This window comes from Otolemur garnettii, unplaced genomic scaffold (genome assembly GCF_000181295.1).
Source record: "Otolemur garnettii isolate 467f Iridium unplaced genomic scaffold, OtoGar3 scaffold00151, whole genome shotgun sequence".
NCBI lineage: Eukaryota > Metazoa > Chordata > Mammalia > Primates > Galagidae > Otolemur > Otolemur garnettii.
This window is the reverse complement of record NW_003852546.1, coordinates 2584197-2601578: the sequence shown is the minus strand read 5'-3', so window position 1 is coordinate 2601578 and position 17382 is coordinate 2584197. Positions and strand designations below refer to the sequence as shown.

The following is a 17382-nucleotide window of genomic DNA, read 5'->3' as shown; positions in this document are numbered from 1 at the left end:
TAATAATAATAAAACACATTCTAATGCCTTGGCTATCATGATCACAATTAGTCCTGGTCCTGCCCACTTCTCTGGCCTCCTTCCACACCCTGACAAGGTCAGACCTTTGTGGCCCATCTATTGTTGCAACTTTACAGTATATGGCTGTGACTCCTTGGTTAGCATGTGTCACCTCCTCTTGGCAGTGAGCCTCACAAAGGAGAAATTTTGTTTGTTTTGGCTTAACCTATTGAGGGCAGGCTTGGGTACAAATCTGGGTTCTGCCCCTAAGTAGCCATGTGACCTCGAGCAAGTCTCTTGACTTGTTGCTGGATGTGAAAAAAAAAAAAATATTGCCCAACTCTCAGGATGTTGGGATGATGGAATTAAATGACTCATGTAGTAAGGACAGGAGAGGAGGGACTGCCTTTTACCCTTCCGTACCTGAAGACCTCTCCCAGGCCTGTGGAACTGGGGCTACCCTCCCATGAGAGATAGAAAGGGACAGCGTAATCCCTTCTCCAGCCAGGAGGAAGAGTGAGCAGGACTTATTAAATCCCCAGAATGGTCTAAAACCCCAAAGAAGAATTCTTTTTAACCTATTCACTTCATTAAGTTCCTTCTTCCCCCAAGAGCCTGCACTGGCTCCCTACTGCCTACAGCATCAAGCGCAGCATCCCCTACCCAGGGTATCACTCCCATTTCCCATCTGACCTCTGGCACCTCAGAGTCCAGCCTCCATTCAGACAGCCCTCTTCTCCTACCTCTATATAACTTCCTAACCCCAGGCCCTGCCCTCTAGCCTGGAAAGCCCTCTATCTTCAGATTTTACTCTATAAATCCTTCTGCACTCTTCAAGACTCCCTCTTCCAGAAAGCCCACTAGGATTGACCCAGCCAACACTAACCTCCCTCTCTTCTGAGGGCCCAAGGCCCTAATGTCTCCAATAAAAGACAAGGCTCTGGTATAAGACAGGCCATCTGGATGAAATTCCAAACTTACTGCTATTGGAGGATGAATTTTTTTTTTTATTTTTTTTTTTTTTTTTTTTTTGAGACAGAGCCTCAAGCTGTCCCCCTGGGTAGAGTGCTGTGGCATTACAGCTCACAGCAACCTCCAACTCTTGGGCTCAAGCGAGTCTCCTGCCTCCACCTCCCAAGTAGCTGGGACCACAGGCGCCCACCACAACGCCCGGCTATTTTTTGGTTGCAGCCGTCATTGTTGTTTGGCGGGTCTGGGCTGGGGATTCGAACCCGCCACCTTAGGTGTCCGTGGCTGGCGCCTTAGCCGGTTGAGCTATAGGTACCGAGCCGAGGATGAATTTTTTAAAGGGTGAAATCATGAATGTCATACAACCATAAAATGAACACATGTCAAAGATATTATTTAACTCACTAATGAGGGAACCAGTAAGATGTTACACATAATTCAAAAGAGAATCCAAAGAGGAGGTATACTTGGATAGCTGTTATCCCCCACCCTAAGATACCAAGCGACATCACCTGACAAAATTCATTTTCAGCTCAAGCAACAAAAATAGTTTTCACCTTACCAGTTTTCTATAACTTACAGAATAATACAATAGTTCACAAACCACTAAAGAAACAAGTAACACTTAATACTCAATTAAAAGGGCACCCCATAATCTTTTTGTTTAAAGTGTTTCATAATCTTACCTGGAACTACTTAATCAGCTGTGCATCTCTAGAAAATCAGTTAACTTCTGCAGGCCTCAGTTTCCTCATCTGTAAGATGGAAGTAAAAGCATAAAACCCTGCAAGCTCTCAGCAGAGAGGAGGTCCGGAAGGAGTGCTTCAGGAGTTACGGATACTTCCCTGCCCCAAGTTTCCTCCTTCTATGTCAGCTGCCACTTCTGAGCTTGTGGCTTTTGGAGGGCCCTGCCCTGCTCCCTGTCCCCTCCACATCATCCCCACCAAGTATGAACCAGGTCTCTTCCTGCATCTCCCCTTGAACCAAGACACGTTCAAGGGGGCCTTTGGCAAAATCAGACGGAAAGAGGAAAAATCTTCACAAAACTGGTGGGATAGGTTTCCTACCTATCTGTTTAGAGCATAGCGTGTTCTCCATCCCCAAGGCCATACAGAGAACTAGGACTGTAATTCAAGGCTGGGAAGACACTGTTGACACACAGCACATCCATAAAAGGGGTATACCAGCAAGTAGGAATCTTCCCAGAAGGTCTGATGGGTTTTTAGACAGACATCCCACCCAGAGACTGGACCAGAGGCCAGACCATCCTGAAGGTCTTTCCCCCTCCCCTCTTCTACCTTTAAAATCAGAAGATCCCCTTAACAATAAACTGACAAATTAACCATCACTGTGGGGAGGGGAGAGGCGGTGAGGCAAAGAGGTTCAGAGGAAGAAAGTATGGTGGGGAGGTAGAGGCTGACCCAGCCCAGGGGACCCTTCAACACCTCCAGCCCACAGGCTTTTGGAATGAATGACATCATGGGCCTTGTTCTTTACAAACTGAAAGCATATTTCTTGGAATTCCCTGTGAGTGATGGGGGTAGGTGACATGAAGCATGTTCTAGGTCAAGTCCTCACAGCCCAGCACTCGGGGACTCTCTGGGAATCTCACTGTTCTAAGACGTCAATGCATGATTCCCATAGGCCCTTCCCTCCAGCCTCCCTAGCTGACCCTTGGGCAAGTGAACATTAGACAATACTATGTTGCCCTGGTGCCCAGGAGATGCCACTACTGCAAATCTGACCCCATGAAAAAGAAAGCATCAAAAGTACAGCATGCCTATTGACATCAAGAATAACCGGGCAGTGCCTGTGGCTCAAGGAGTAGGGAGCCAGCCCCATATACCGGAGGTGGTAGGTTCAAACCCAGCCCTGGCCAAAAAAACTGAAAGAAAAAAAAAAAAGAATAACCATGGATATGTACAAATGTACCCATGAAGATGTTTGTTGCAGTGTTGTTTAGAAGTGTGAAAACCTGAAACAAACTAAATGCCCAGCAATAGGGGATTGGTTAAATAAAATCTAGTACAACTATCTAATGTAATGCCAGGTAGCCCTTAGAAGCATGACAGAGGAGAGGAGATACAGAGATATAGTGCACTCCACTTAAGGACACTTGTAGAGTCATGCAACTAAAAATAAAGGAAAAAAGAAAACTTGATATTAACAGTGGCTGCTTTTTTTTTTTTTCCTTCTTTCTCCTTCTGGTATTCTCCAAGTGTACTACACTAATGTGTCTTTGTGGATGGTTAGCCAGAGAAAGGTAGGCAGACATGAGCCAACTCCTTGAAACTAGTTAGATCCAGCACTACTGGAAAACAATTCTGGGTTCCAGTCTGAGGAATAAGGCAGATTTGACAGACCCATGATGTTCAAATGGGGAGCGGAGGGGTATGAACTCTTTAGGACTAGAACCTTCCATGAGGACTCATTCAAAATACGCCACCACCACAACACCCACATACACAGAGTCTTGGCGAAGGAGAAGGCAAGTACTCAACAACTGGAATATCCATCCTGTAAAGTCAGCAGGTGTCTTCTCAGGGAGATCAGGGTCACCCTGAGCAGAGATGTTCGTCTTTATCTTGGCCCCATCCCCCACACAGCACAGATGCCCCCATGACCCCCCCAGATGGAGCCGTAATGCCCAAGTCTGGATCCTGATTCCTCCGTCTGTGGAAGGGATGGGGTAAGCAGTGCAAGAGAGCTCCCAGAAGAAACAGCCACCAAGGGAACCTGGGAAGTGTCCTCACCCACCCAGGCCCTGACCCCTGGGAAGCCCAAGGCTGGGTGACAGGCAAGGCCCCAGTGGAGTAGGGTTGTTTACTCCACCAGAGCCCACTCTGCACCCCTCCTCCCTTCTACTCCATCCCCACGGCTCTCCCAAGGCTTATCATGAACACGTTCAGTCGTCATCCTTTATTTTTGCTTTCCAGGCAAGGTGGCTTTTGAAACAAATCCATCCAAGGGGCTTTTGAATCCCCTTAACCTCTAAACCCATTTCCTCACCAACAAAATGGGGGCTGGAGAGGGTCAGCAACAATGCATTTCACCTCTTCACTTACCAGATTTACTAAGAGCACAGTCCGTGCAGCTCCCTGTCCCCCACCCAGGAGCTGCCCTCATGGGGCTTCCAGGCAAGTAGAAGAGATTAAATAAATGATTCCACGACATAATAAGGATGCAATAAATGGGTGCGCTATCACAATGAATAAAGGTGGGCCTGGAGATGGGCAGGGATTTGTCCAAGGCCCCAGAGTAGGTGAGGACAGAGGGCATTGGGAGCCAGCAATCCAGGGTTGCCCTAGGAACAAGGTGGCATCTGCCAGGGCTGAACTTCAAGCCTGGGGCCAAGGCACAGGGTGGGGTGAGGATTGAAGGAAATAGGCCTGCTGGTGGCTCAGAGAGGAAGACTTCAGGCAGGCCTAGCTGACACCTGGCATGCCCCAGAACTCACCTGCCAGCAACTGGGAGCAGGAGCCCCTACCGGGCTGTGTCCCCCTCTCCATGCTGTCCTTTGCCTGTGACAGAGTTCCCCTGCTCTGGAGTGCCCAGCCTTGCTTCTGTTCAACCTGTCTTTCCATCCTTCCCTGACATATCGTTTGTCTACCCTTCTGCACGTGTCAGTCCTCCGTTGCCGTCTGCATGTTATTCTCTATACACGCCTGTCGTCGTCTGTCCTCTTCACACGTCTGCCTGGTGCGCCGGCCTCCCTGCGGCCCTCGGCCTTCCTGCAGCCCTGCCCCGCCTGCCGGCCGTTGTGTGGGTGTCGGGCTGGCGGTGCGCAGAGGGGCGCGGCTCGGCCCTCCCCACTCAACCCGCGTCCCCTGTCTCGGGAATGACCCGGGCCGCGGCGCAGCGGCGGTGAGGCCCCAGAGCCGCGCCGCCGCCCAGGGGGGCCCGAGCCAGTGACGGTGGCGTGGGCGGCGGCGCGGGGACAACAGGCTGCGGGGTGGGGCTGCGACAGGGCAGGGCCAGGGCCAGGGCCTGGGAAGCCGCCGCTGTCGCCTCAGCCTGGGATAGCCGGCGGCAGGTTGGCTCGGCTCGGCTCGGCTCGGCGCGCCGGCCCCGCCCCGCCCCTGTGCGCCCAGCAGGCCGAGGCGGAGCGGCGCGCCCCCCGCGACGCCCCAGCCCGAGCCGAGTGCAGTGGCATCCGAGCGGGAACCGGAGCCGGAGCGGGAGCAGGAGCCAGGGACAGAGCGGGAACCGGAGCTGGAGCCGAAGCTGGAGCCGGCACTGCGGCGCACGGAGCGGAGCGCGGCAGCCAAGCCGAGTAAGGGGCGTGGGGCCGGGGGCTACGCTGGGGAGGGGTCGGGGAGGGGGTCCCGGCCCCCTTCCTCCGCGTTCTGCTGTGGCTCCGATGAACGCACACACCCGGGGGCGCCCCGAGCCTCTCCGCGCCGAGCGGGCGGATGCGCGGTCCGGAGCGGAGTCGCAGCGCGCTCGGAACGGAGCGGAATCCCAGGTCTCCCGCGGACCCGCGCCCCAGGCGGGCCACCAGGACCCGCGCGAGCCGAGGCTGACCCGGATCACGGGCCGCGGGAAAGGGGAGGTCTTTGGGGCTCCGGCCTGACCCGAGTCCCAGACGGGCAGTCTCTCCATCTCTGCGCCCTCGGTTTCGCCCCCTAAACAACCCATCCAAGAAGGGGAAACTGAGGCTCACTCTCGGCTGCGGTGGGAAAGGAAAGGGACTAGGGCTTTGCAGAGTTTAGAGCTTGAACCACCCCTTACCCCTTTGAGCCGAGGAAGTTTGACCCTCCGACAGGCGAGTCACCCGGGCCATGCCCCTGTTTCAGTGTATGCCGCGGCCGCATATCTCAGCACTCAGGCGGGGAGAGCGAGCGTCCCCTCTGCACCTTCTCCCCATTTGGGGCAGACTTTTCCTTGGCGCTGGAAGAGTGAGCCGAGGCTGAGTCCGAGGCGGTGGCTCCGACACGATGCGCTGCGCTGAGCGACATCGCCGCCTCTCCCCAGGCGCCCTCGGAAGCTGAGGAGTGCCCCGCTCAGCCCAGCTGACTCTGGGCCCTTCCTCTCTACCCACTGGGCTCCTCCGTCTGAAGGCTGATGAACGGGGAGGTCCCAGGGCTGCCCTCCTGATCCGGGCTGGAGGCTGAGTTGTTGGCTGGGCTCAGGCTTGGGAAAGGGAGGGCTCAAGAGGTCTGTGTGAGAGGTGTGGGTTTCAGGAGCCCAGTCCTGGGTCTTGATCCCCAAAGTCCCACGGGCATCTGCCAAGAGGATGCCCTTCTGGACTTTCTCCTCAACCGTCATGATTGCTCTACTGGAACAAGTGACTTCACCACCCTGTGCCTCAGTTTCCTCACCTGAAAAATAAGCAAGATTCTCTTATAAGCAGAATATGAAAGGGCTTTGGAACCAGAAGGTGGGTTTGGATGACTTTCTGGCTGTATGACCTTAGGGGAGACACTTAAACTTCTCAGAGTCCTGGTTTCCCCATCTGAAGTGTGGAGAAGGTGAATTGGGGGGATTAAGTAAGATGATGCTGGTGGGGGGCCTAGCCTGGAGTCTGGCACACAGCTAGTACTCAATTGCTATCGGCTATAGGTGCATTTTATGAGGTGCTCAGCACTAGTAGATACTGAGGAGCCATGGAGACATAACGCCCCCTCCTATCTCCTCCTCTCAAGGAGGCCTTTGAATCCCCCATGACCTACAGACATCTAATTGCAAAGCACAACTTGATCCTTGAAGCCCGCCCTTTCTCAGATGCTCCCTCCTCTGAGACTGTCTGCCCCACATCCCAGGTTCCGCCCTCTGCTCTGCCACCTCCTTCCAGGATGGAGATGCCTTCATCTGATTGTAGGGGGCCTCCTTTCCTCTTCACCCCTGCCTGTCTCTCCTACCCCATGCAGGGAAGCCCCACATGTTGCTCACACTCTGTATAAGGGAATTGGCACACCTCCGTCTGCTCCGGGGCTTGGAGGCTCAGGGAGAATTGCTCTCCCTGAGGAGTGATCTGGCTGTCAGGCAGCTTGGACATGCCAGTGGTGATGGTTCAGGCAATGATAAGGGCAGGGAGAGAGCTGGGAGATCTGATGCATTCCAGCCTTGATTCTTTGCTGACTGATCACAGGTGACTGTTCATCCAGGAGACTGGGGCGTGAGGTACTAGAAATGATGACTCTCAGGGAGGACATGGAGCTGGTGACTGACTGAAAGGTTAGAACCTTAGAGCCAGGCCATCCCCAGGAAAGGGTCACCCCCAGTCTCTGCAGCTGGGGCTTCACACCCAGAGCAGAGCATACCAAAAGCCCATGGGCCTAGGGAAGGATGCTGGGCGTTCTGGGAGGATGTAGGTGTCAGGAGCACTGGTGGGAGGAAAGCATGATCTAGCTTGTGGACAGCCATGTTGGCCTCTGGCCACCTGTGGCCCAGCTATCCAGAACTGGGAGAGGAATTTCAGATGAGGAAACATGTCCCCATGTCACTTGGTTGGTACCTGGTGAGACAGACAGAATGAGCTGCCTCCTCTGGGCTCCTGCTACACAGAAACTCTCTCTTTCTTCTTCCTCTATAACCTCCCTGCTCTTCCCCCATTCACCTACTTGAGTGTCACATTCCTACATCTTCTGTAATCCTCTCTCCTCATCTTCCCAAAGGACTTAATCAGAAACTAATTAGGTCTGTGTGTACCGGTCCATATGGTATTTGGAACACCACCAATAAGGAATGTGATGGGGATATAGGCTTTAGCATCGGTCTTTGGGACTATTCCACCGGACACCCTCAGGGAAGTGCTTGCCCTCTGAAGTGCTCAGGGCACAGGATGAGGTACAGGAAGGCTTGAATCTGCTCTCAGACTCCTAAAGGGAGAAACTGAGGCTAGGAGGGCTTCTGGATTCCGTTGGCAAGTGATTGCAAACAAGAGTTGCAGCTGAGAGCACAGGAGCTGCACTGCCTGGATTTATAGCATGTATTCTGGGCAGATGACTTATCTTTCAAGGCTTCAACTCTCCCTTGAAGATGGGAATAAATATTACTCCACTACTGGGATAGTGGGGGAACTGAAGACACAATAGAGAGAAAGCAAATAGCAGGGTCCAAGGGACCTGTGCCAGTGGCCCTGCTGTGTGGGCACTATCAGCTTGCATGGCACACACGGTGCTTCCCAAGCATAAGCATCCCGTTTTTGACTTCTAATAGCAACTGTCTGACTAAGATACTATAATTGTCCCCATTTTACCGATGAGAACACTGAGGCTTAGCAAGGTTAAGGGCCATCTCACTCTGTTAGATAGAATACTTAAAACCTCACTATGACTCATCATAATTTCACATTCATTTTGTCAAATTGAATAAGCAGCACACTGTAACTTAGATGGCATGTAATTAGTTACTGGAATGATTCCTCCTTGTAGAACTTCAATCATCTTATGTCTAAGAACTGAAAAAGAATATATTACCTGTCCACAGGCTATAGAATTTTTACAGACACCTCTCATTTTTTTCTGTTCAAACAGTAATCGAACTGATTTAAAATAGCAGCCTCCCATCATTACCTACACTTTTCTCTCCATTTTCCTAACATCTGCATATCTTATTCATTTGTTTATTGTGTGATAATATAATACGAACTCCTCAAGGGCAGGAACTTTTGACTGTTTTGTTCACTATGATATTCCAGGAGCCTAGAAGAACACCCAGCACTTAGTATGCTTTGCAGAATTATGAAGTGTTTTGCAAACATAAGATGTGTTATTGTTATTATTTTTGCTATGTGCATGGATTGATTGAAAACAGCACATGAAGGTTCACAGCAGAAACCTTCCTTCAAATATTTGGTAACTAGCGCTTAAGTGCCAGAGATAATTTGATGAAGGTTATAAACAATGGAGATTATGTTCCTGGTATCTTAATAAAGCTCCTTATCAGTAAGTTCAGAGACACGTTGGCATTTAAAAAAATCTTTTCAACAACAAAGGACATAGTCAAAGGCAATTAAATTAGCTTTAAAAAACTTTCAATGAGTTAAACCATCACTGACTCAGTCACTTAATTACTTTTTAGTTTATCACAAAAGGGTTTTTCAAATCTTCATTTTAATGATTTTTCAGATTATAAAAGTCAGACATGTTCATTGTTGAAAATTTAGAAAATCATAAAAAAATATAAAAGAACATAAAAATCCTCCTTAATCCTACTACCACCCAGAGAGTAGAAGGACTGTGAACATTTTAATCTATTTCCTTTCTGATCTTTTTTGCTATGTATGAATATATTCTCCAGGGATTTTTTTTCTTTTATAAAATAAGGATCATGGTGTATAACAGTTCTATAACCTATTTTTTTAATAACTTGAAGTTTTTTTCCTCTTCACCTTATGCTGAAAGTCTTTATGTTATTAAAACTTCTTTACAAATATGACTTCACAGCTATATAATATTTCATTATAAGTGTGTGCCATAGTTTGCTTAGCCTAACCTCCCTTATTGGACACTGGGCTTGCCTCCCATGTTTCACTGCTATAAATAATGCTTATCTATGTCTCTATTGGTGTTTTCTAAATCTGCTTTTTCTACACACTTGGTCAGGACCTATTTGCAGCTTACAGATGGACTGGTTTATGCAGTAAATCAAGCCTCCTAAAATCGGCCACGATATTGGGGAAGGGACCAGCAGTTGATCCTAGAGGGCTACTCTAGGTAGATTAAGACAACATGGAGACCCAGTCACCTAAATGTGGCCGGCATCCTTCCTGCAGAGGCTCCCACACACCTGGATCCCCTTTCTTTTTTTTTTTTTGAGACAGAGCCTCAAGCTGTCCCCCTGGGTAGAGTGCCGTGGCATTACAGCTCACAGCAACCTCCAACTCCTGGGCTCAAGCGAGTCTCTTGCCTCCGCCTCCCAAGTAGCTGGAACCACAGGCGCCCGCCACAACGCCCGGCTATTTTTTGGTTGCAGCCGTCATTGTTGTTTGGCGGGTCCAGGCTGGGGATTCGAACCCGCCACCTTAGGTGTACATGGCTGGCGCCTTAGCCGGTTGAGCTATAGGAGCTGAGCTGATCCCCTTTCTAATATCAGGATCAAGTTACCTATTTGCAAACTTGGGTGCCTTCTGCCCACCTTTTTGCCCCGACTCCCACCACTCCTAAATTCATTCATTCTTTCATTCAACCATGTGACAAATATTTGCCTTAGCCAAGGTGTGTTCTTCTCTATTGGGGAAGTTACCAGCTGGGTCCCAGCTTCCAATAAAAACCTCCTATGTCAAGAGAAAGATTTTCTGCTGCCTCAGGACCCCCACCTGCAGCCCCAAGAGTTGGCCCCTACCTTGCTGAGGCAGATGCACCCCTTTTGAGATTAGCACATCCCTGGAATTTCAGACTTTCTTCCAGCTCTGGGTGATCACATTCAGGCCCACAGATCCATGGAATACCCTGTGAGATAACATCATACATTCATTCAGAAAACAGTCACTGGGTACTTCCTCTGTGCCAGGCACTGTGCTAGGTGCCAGGGCACTGAGGTTGTCTGGGCTGTCTAGACTTGGAATCACTGCCTTTCCCATCTCCACCATCCACCAGTCACCCAAGCAGACACAAAAATATCATCCTCAACTGCTCCCTCTTCCTTACCCTCTACATCAGACCCGTCTGTCCCTAAATACCCAGCGTGTTCCTTCTTAGAGCCTTTGGCACTCTCTGCTCCTTCTACCTGGGACCTTCTCTCTCAGGTGTCTGTCCCACTGGCTTGCTTCCTCCAGGCTTTGTTTACCTGTCACCGTCTCACCAAGACCTTCTGCAGCTGCTGTATCCAGATGTGCAATCCCCACCTGCACACATGGCCTCTGTGTCTCCCATCCTGTTGCCTACCAATGCTGCAGCAGTTACTATTGTATCTCCACCCCTAGGACAGGGGCTGGGCTGTCAGAGTGCGGCTCACCAATCTATTCCCAGCACCCAAAGCCTGGGACACCAGGAACTTTTAATAAACACTTGAACCAGTGATGGCGGCCTCTCCCCCTCCTCTGCAGTCACTGCTGCCTCCCTTGAGGCCCCATCACCTTCTGCCACAGCTCCCATGTTCTTGCTGCCCACCTCCCACACCCAGCCTGACCTCAACCTTCTTAAAGTGAGAAAAGCTGACCATTTTATCTCCTGATTAAAATCCTCCTTGGGGCACTCTTGAGGCAGAGAGCTCACTACCTCACCAGGCTCATTCGTTCTTCTGAGTCTCAGTGTTGTCATCTGTGAAATGGGGATTTGTTTTGACACTCCAGTAAGCTGGCAGCATGTGACAGCATTTGAGCAGGTGCCAGGTAAACAGGGGGACAATCTCATGTCCTGTCTCATGAGGCGGCCCACTCCTGTAGCCCTTTCCTTTCTGTTGCCCATGACATGAAGCTGATCACTCATGAGTCTGGGTGCCATGCTCCCCTGCCACCAGAGACCCCAGCTCTCTCCCCTGACCCCACACTCATCTGTCCAGGTCTGAGCGTCACAGCAGTGTCACAGTGTCACAGCACAGCCCAGAGCAGAGGTATTCCAGGAGTGGGGACATGAAGGGGAGTGACGTGGACTCACCACACACACCATTCAGCCACTTCAAAGCCTGGAGTGCCACCCGCCCGCCCTCGAGTTCCCAGCCAGACAAGCCAGCCGGAGATGAGTCACCAGCAGGAACAAGCCTCAGATGCTGGGCTCAGAGTGAGGCGGGCAGGGGAGAAACGACCCAGGCGTGGGCCTACAATCGCCCGGCAGCTGGGGGGCCTGCCCCCAGCCCAGTGTCAACCTGTCTGTGCCCTCATCACTGTACCCTCACTACAGTGTGGGTCACATGCAGGGACACTAAGGGTGGGCACTTGCTCATGCAGCCCCCTTCCCCCATATCTAGTCCTTTGTCTTGATGGCCCCAACAAAGCTCCACTCCAGCCTATGGTCTGATGCCACCAAGAAATGGTTTTCCTGCCTGGCCTCATGCTGAAATCCTGAAGTGGGGGAGGGGAGGAGGAGACCAAAACCCAAAGAGCCCCTCCTTGTGTTTTCCTGGGATTTTGTGGGACACGTTGTAGGTGCCTGGTAAATGAATCAATGGATGCAAGCCAGGGTGCTGAGGGGTGCAGCGGTGCGTGCAGAGCACTGATTGTGCTGCGCAAGGCAGGGAGAGGTAGCCCTGGCTGATGTCGGCATCACTGTCACCAAGGATGACAAGATGCCTGGGAAGCATCTCAGCTCTTTACTCAGGCATCCTCCTCAGCCAGTTGAGCATCACTTAAAGGCAGCCTCAGTATGTCAGCTGTGCGTTAGCATCGGGCCGAGCTTGGCTCATGCTGATGTTTCCACCAGCTAGTTCGCAGAGGCCAGGCTGACCCTCTGTGCTGATGAGCTACTAGTCTAGGATAATTTAGGACCAGAGCTATCCTGGAAGGATGTCCAGGTGCTGCAGAAGCACAGCCACAGTGACTGCCTGTCTTCAGCAGTCAAGGAAGACCTCCCTGAAGAGGCCTATTGAGCTGGGCATTGACAAAAACATAGGAGTTCTCCAAGTGTGGGGGGAAGAATGGCAGGCCAAGGAGAGGGGACAGCCTGGGAGAATGACAGGTCCAGGAAACAGGCCAGCCAGTGCGCCTGTGCAGCAGGACAGGGTCCTTCCCTGCATAGCTCCTCCTCCATCTCTTCTCTGTGGAGTTGAATCAGTTTCTCTCTAAGCCTCAGTTTTCTCATCTGCAATATGGGAATGATTTTCCCCATCTCAAAGGGCTCGTTGCACTCTCACAGGTGGTATCACCTGGCACATACAGGTGTTTGGTAGATGTGAGACACACCAGTAGCCCCAAATATCCAGAAAACTTCCACATATGGAAATGCAGCCAAACTGCGTTGACTAATAATTGGTTTTTCTATTTAACAAATGAATCAGAGGCCCATCTTTGGAGAGTCTCTGCTCGGAAGTCTGATCCTTGAGTGCTAATAGCAACTCTACTGCTTCCTGGTAGTGTGACTTTGGGAAATTGTTTCGCCTTCCTGAGCCTCGGTGTCTTCACAGGTAAAGTAGATAAGAGGCTGTGACCCACTTCAAGGATAGGGAGCATGTCCCCCTCGTTGCACCTGGAGCGGTTAGACTCTTTTCCTCTTGGCTTCAGCTGCCAGTTTTCCCCTACAATGGGCCCACTGGGCTTGGCCCTCTTGGGCCCCGCTCAGCACCTCCAAAGTGCAGTTTGGTTTCTGCAAACCAAGTGACCATACCCCCTGGGAAACAGGAACCCCCTCTGCCTGCAGTGCCCAAAGCCTCAAGTCACTTGAGGACAAACTAAGAGAACTAAACCAGTTCAGATCTTTAGCAGCGTGGGAGAATGGGTGACTTTTTGAAAATGTCTCCTCTATTGCAAATGGGTGTCAGAGGGACCTGGCACTCCTTCACTGCCCTAGCCATCCAGGCATCACACCAAGTTCATGTGGGGAGAGGGGAAGATTTGGGAAAGAAGGATTTTCATTCTGTAGGCCTTTACTTCTGAATAGGCCAGGAGTGTGCTGGCCAACAGTGTGGGCTTTGGAGTCCAGCAGATCTGGATTCTAGTTCTAGCCTCTAGTTAGAAGCTGTGTGACCTTGGGCAGGCTACATAACCTCTCTGAGCTTCAACTTCCTGATTTATAAAATACGGATAAAAAGAACATCTTCCTCTTGGAGTTGTTGGGGTAATAATAATAATATGGTTTGGGCTTGGTGTCTGAGAATACCTTTCCAAAACCAGCTGTGAGGCCTTGAACTAGCCTCTCACCCTCTGCCGGTCTCAGTTTTCCCAGAACTCACAGTTTGATAAGGTGCTAAGGATGCTATGGTCTATTTAAGTGGCCCAAGGCAGTGGGATCTCACAGGTTCACGAGACAGGAGAACTCCATGGTATCTCTAGTTCCCAGTCAAGGGTCCCAAGAGAGACAGATATCCCCACCACCACTAGCTACTTACCACTGGGACCCCAGCAGGCACTTGCCCCACCCTTGTATCCACACCCCAGAGGTCCCCCAAGCACTTGGCCACACTGGACATGTGCTCTCAAGCTCACCATTCTCTCACCCAAAGATTGACAGTTCAGGATACGTGAGCACCCAGCCTGTGGGGCAGTGGGTGTGGTGCGGGCACCTCCAACACCTGCCTGTTTGTGTCTCTGCAGGTGAGTGAAGGGGCCTTCCCTGTGAGAAGTCAGAGCTGTGCCCACGGGCAGGCTGGCTCCGCTGTTCTGCTCCAAGGATTACATGTCCTTCAAACGTCCCTGCCCCTGTAAGTCTCCTCCCCGCGTCCTACCACTTCTTGGAGCCAGGCAAGGGCAGAGCTTGAAGTCAGGGTTGCAAAGAATGGCTTAGGATGTCTGGCCAAAGACCTCCAGGATCCAACCAGAAGCTAATGTGGCATGTTGGGTGGGAACAAGGCAAGAAAGAAGACCCCTGACATCTGCAAGTTGCTCCCCCAAAACTAAAAATTCCAGTTTGGCTAATTCCCCAGTAACAGCCCTTCCTAACATGTGGATCAGAGTTTCTCTGATGGATATTAATGGAATTTTACACACACATACAGAGACACAGACTCCATGGCCAAATGTGTATGGGAAATGCTGGGTGAGACATGTTAAAAATAGTCTTGCTACTGTGGGACTTTTCAGAGCCTTTGCTATGGTGGTGTGCGTTGTGAGGCTCCCATGGGAAAGAGAAAGGCTGTTGCCCTTCCACACTTAACTGACCACAAGGAGCGTTTCACAGGATCGGTGTTTCACAGAACACACTCCTTAGGGTTTGCTGTCCTAAGGAAACCCATCCTAAGCATCTCTGCTAAGAAGTTCCCTATTTTACTGAGGCTGTCAGATGATCTAGTCCATCACAGTCTTCTCCTGGCTCCTTCATGTCCATGAGTCCAGGTGATGGGCTCAGTTGGGTGCACCTGGAGTTCAAGCCTGCAGCCCCCCTCAACTTACTCCCCAATTCCCCACCAGCTCTATCTTCACCAACTTATGCCACCAGAGTCCTTTTTCCTTTCCCTGTGGCAGCCACCTGCTTCCTCCTTTGATGTCTCCTGTGCCCCCCAAACCACAATCACTTGCTAAAATTTGGGGGGGACATGGGGATTATGAGTTTGTGTGATAGGGGCACCTGAGCTCAGCCGTCATCTCTCCTCTCCTGGGCTCACTCCAGGTAGCATCTGGCCCCTCACTGATAGCTGTTAAGATCTGTGCTGTTGGTTACACACCCTGTATCCTAAGTGGGGACATCTCTTCTAAATAGTCAACCCCCAACTATTCAACCCTTGAACACTGAAGTGGGGGGGAGGGAAGTTGATATATCCCCATCCGGGTGGGATCCTTTCCAGACAGACTAGGAGGATGAATGGCTGTGGGGTTTATCGTCCAGAGTGGTGTCCAGGGCCTGGGGGGCTCAGCCTGGCTGCTGACTGCTGTGGGTACCCAAGGAGGGACCTGGTCAAGAGCTGATAAGATTATTTCTGATGGATAACACAAGCTCAATAAATTGTCGTGACTATTGTGATGGAATCATCAGGAGATGAAAGCCCAAGTTTCCAGCCAGGCAAGAAGGTTGCTCAGAGCCAGGGGCATCTTCCCTGAAGAGGGCTTAGATGGTTACGTTCTTGTCATTTCCTGCTGGTGAGGCAGGAGCAGCCAGGAATAGAGAAGGCTGAGAAAATTGAGGATGCTGAGTGTGGAGAGCTTTCCAGAACCTTCTGGTGTGAAGCCCAGGCCCTTGGGCACAGTCTGGTCCATCTGTACTGATAGAAGACATCATTGTAGAACAGCCTTCTGCATATTCACCTCCTGAGGACACCAGGGCGTGGTTATTGATATTCTAGCCCATTCAGAAATGGCTCCTGCACATCTCTGAATCCCCCCCACCTCCGGGAGGCCCAGTACCTGGCATGCAGTAGGCAATCAGTAAGTGTTTGTTGAATGAATAAATGCATAATTAAACACTCCAGAGGAGGAGCTACAGGCCGTGGGTTGAGGAAAAGCTGCAGCTCCTGACTCTCCCACCAGATCCCTCCATGATTTTGATCCAGCTTCATTTCTAAGACAAGGGTCCCCCAACTCCAATGGGTTCCAAGAGCTGAGGATCCCAACATTCCATTGACTTCCGTGTAGTTAAATCCATGCCATAGTTTTCAGTTCTCAGCTGCATCTGACCTGTCTGTTGCTTCTGCTTTCTGGATGACTTCTCTTGCCTTGGGTTCCCCCACTCAGAGCCTGCCTGGTTTCTTCCAGCCAGCCACTCTGACTGTCTGACCATCTGACCTTCTGTCCATGGTCTTCCTTGGCAGTGGAGGAGGGAGATGCTTCCTGCCCATGGGATGCTGGGCCCCCAGGCTCCAACCTCTGCCCTTGTGCTCTGTGTAGTCCAGGCCTTCCCCTCTTCACTGTGCTTTCAGCTGCAGCCTGTAGGCTAGCAGCTTCCGAGGCTCTTTCCCACCCCAGCTTCTTTATAAGCATCCAGTTCCTTCTTCGTCCTTCCACTGTGTGTCTACTCTGGGCAGCCCCCATCCCAATCTCAGATTCAGCCTGTCCCAAACTGAACCCTTTGTCTTCCCCTCTGAGCCAGCTTTGCTTGATTTGGCAGTTGGTTTGAGACATGCCCATCAGCTCAGGGCCTCAAGCCAGAAATGTGGGGGTGACTCTCAGTCCCCCCTGTACATATATCATCACTGCCAGCTGCTCTGGGAGACCCTGGGGTTTCTGAACAGGCTCAACAAATCATCATTCTGGCTTTGCCCCTGTCTTGCCCCCTCTTCAGATCCAATCCAGAATATCTCATTTATAAACCAGCTCTTAGGCTTGTACCTTTGTCCATGCTGCCAGTGGAAGGGGAACTTCCAGAAAGTGGGGACCCTGCCTGCAGTGTTCCCATGGCTTATCCCCAGCACCATGCTCAGTGTCTGACACATAGTAGGTACTCAGGAAATGTTTCCTGAGCAGCTGAACAAGTAAATGAATGGACATGAAGCAGATGACACAGAGCAGAGGCAAGCCCATACAAGTTCTGAAAGGGACACAGAACCACACGCACTACAGACTCCCGAAAACACCAGACATAAAAACTCAGGAAGACCAGAAAATGCCAGGAAGGGCACTGGCATGGATATATGCCTCTTTTTAAACCCTGCATTCCAGATCTGAAGCCACTCTGTGCACTTAGAAACATAACAAAATTGCTTTGACATTCTCAGCTCACACATGACCTTGCCAGCTACTTGATACTGAAGCCCACAAAGACTGGAAAACTTAGGGTAGGAGTCATCATCTGCTCCTGTTTGGGATTCTCTACCTCTATTCCCTGCCAGTTTAGAAAGGTCACCAGAAATGTCTTCAGATGAAAAAACAAGCCCTGAAGTGTCACAAGCAAGACCCCACCCTGAGGAGTCACTGCTCACAAGGTTTAGAGAGAGCACAGGGCAAAAGGA

At 51.0% G+C, this 17382-nt stretch overlaps 1 protein-coding gene across 1 annotated transcript in view; it reads left to right on the top strand.

The window, feature by feature from the left end:
* The first annotated feature begins 5090 nt into the window (after positions 1-5090).
* The window catches only part of BEAN1 (brain expressed associated with NEDD4 1), a 48007-nt gene continuing 35715 nt past the window's right edge, over positions 5091-17382 (top strand). Inside the window, exons 1-2 of the mRNA XM_012811119.1 lie at positions 5091-5242; positions 14099-14205. Of these exons, the coding sequence (XP_012666573.1) occupies positions 14181-14205 (25 nt within the window). The 5' untranslated portion in view covers positions 5091-5242; positions 14099-14180. The remainder of the gene's footprint in view (positions 5243-14098; positions 14206-17382) is intronic.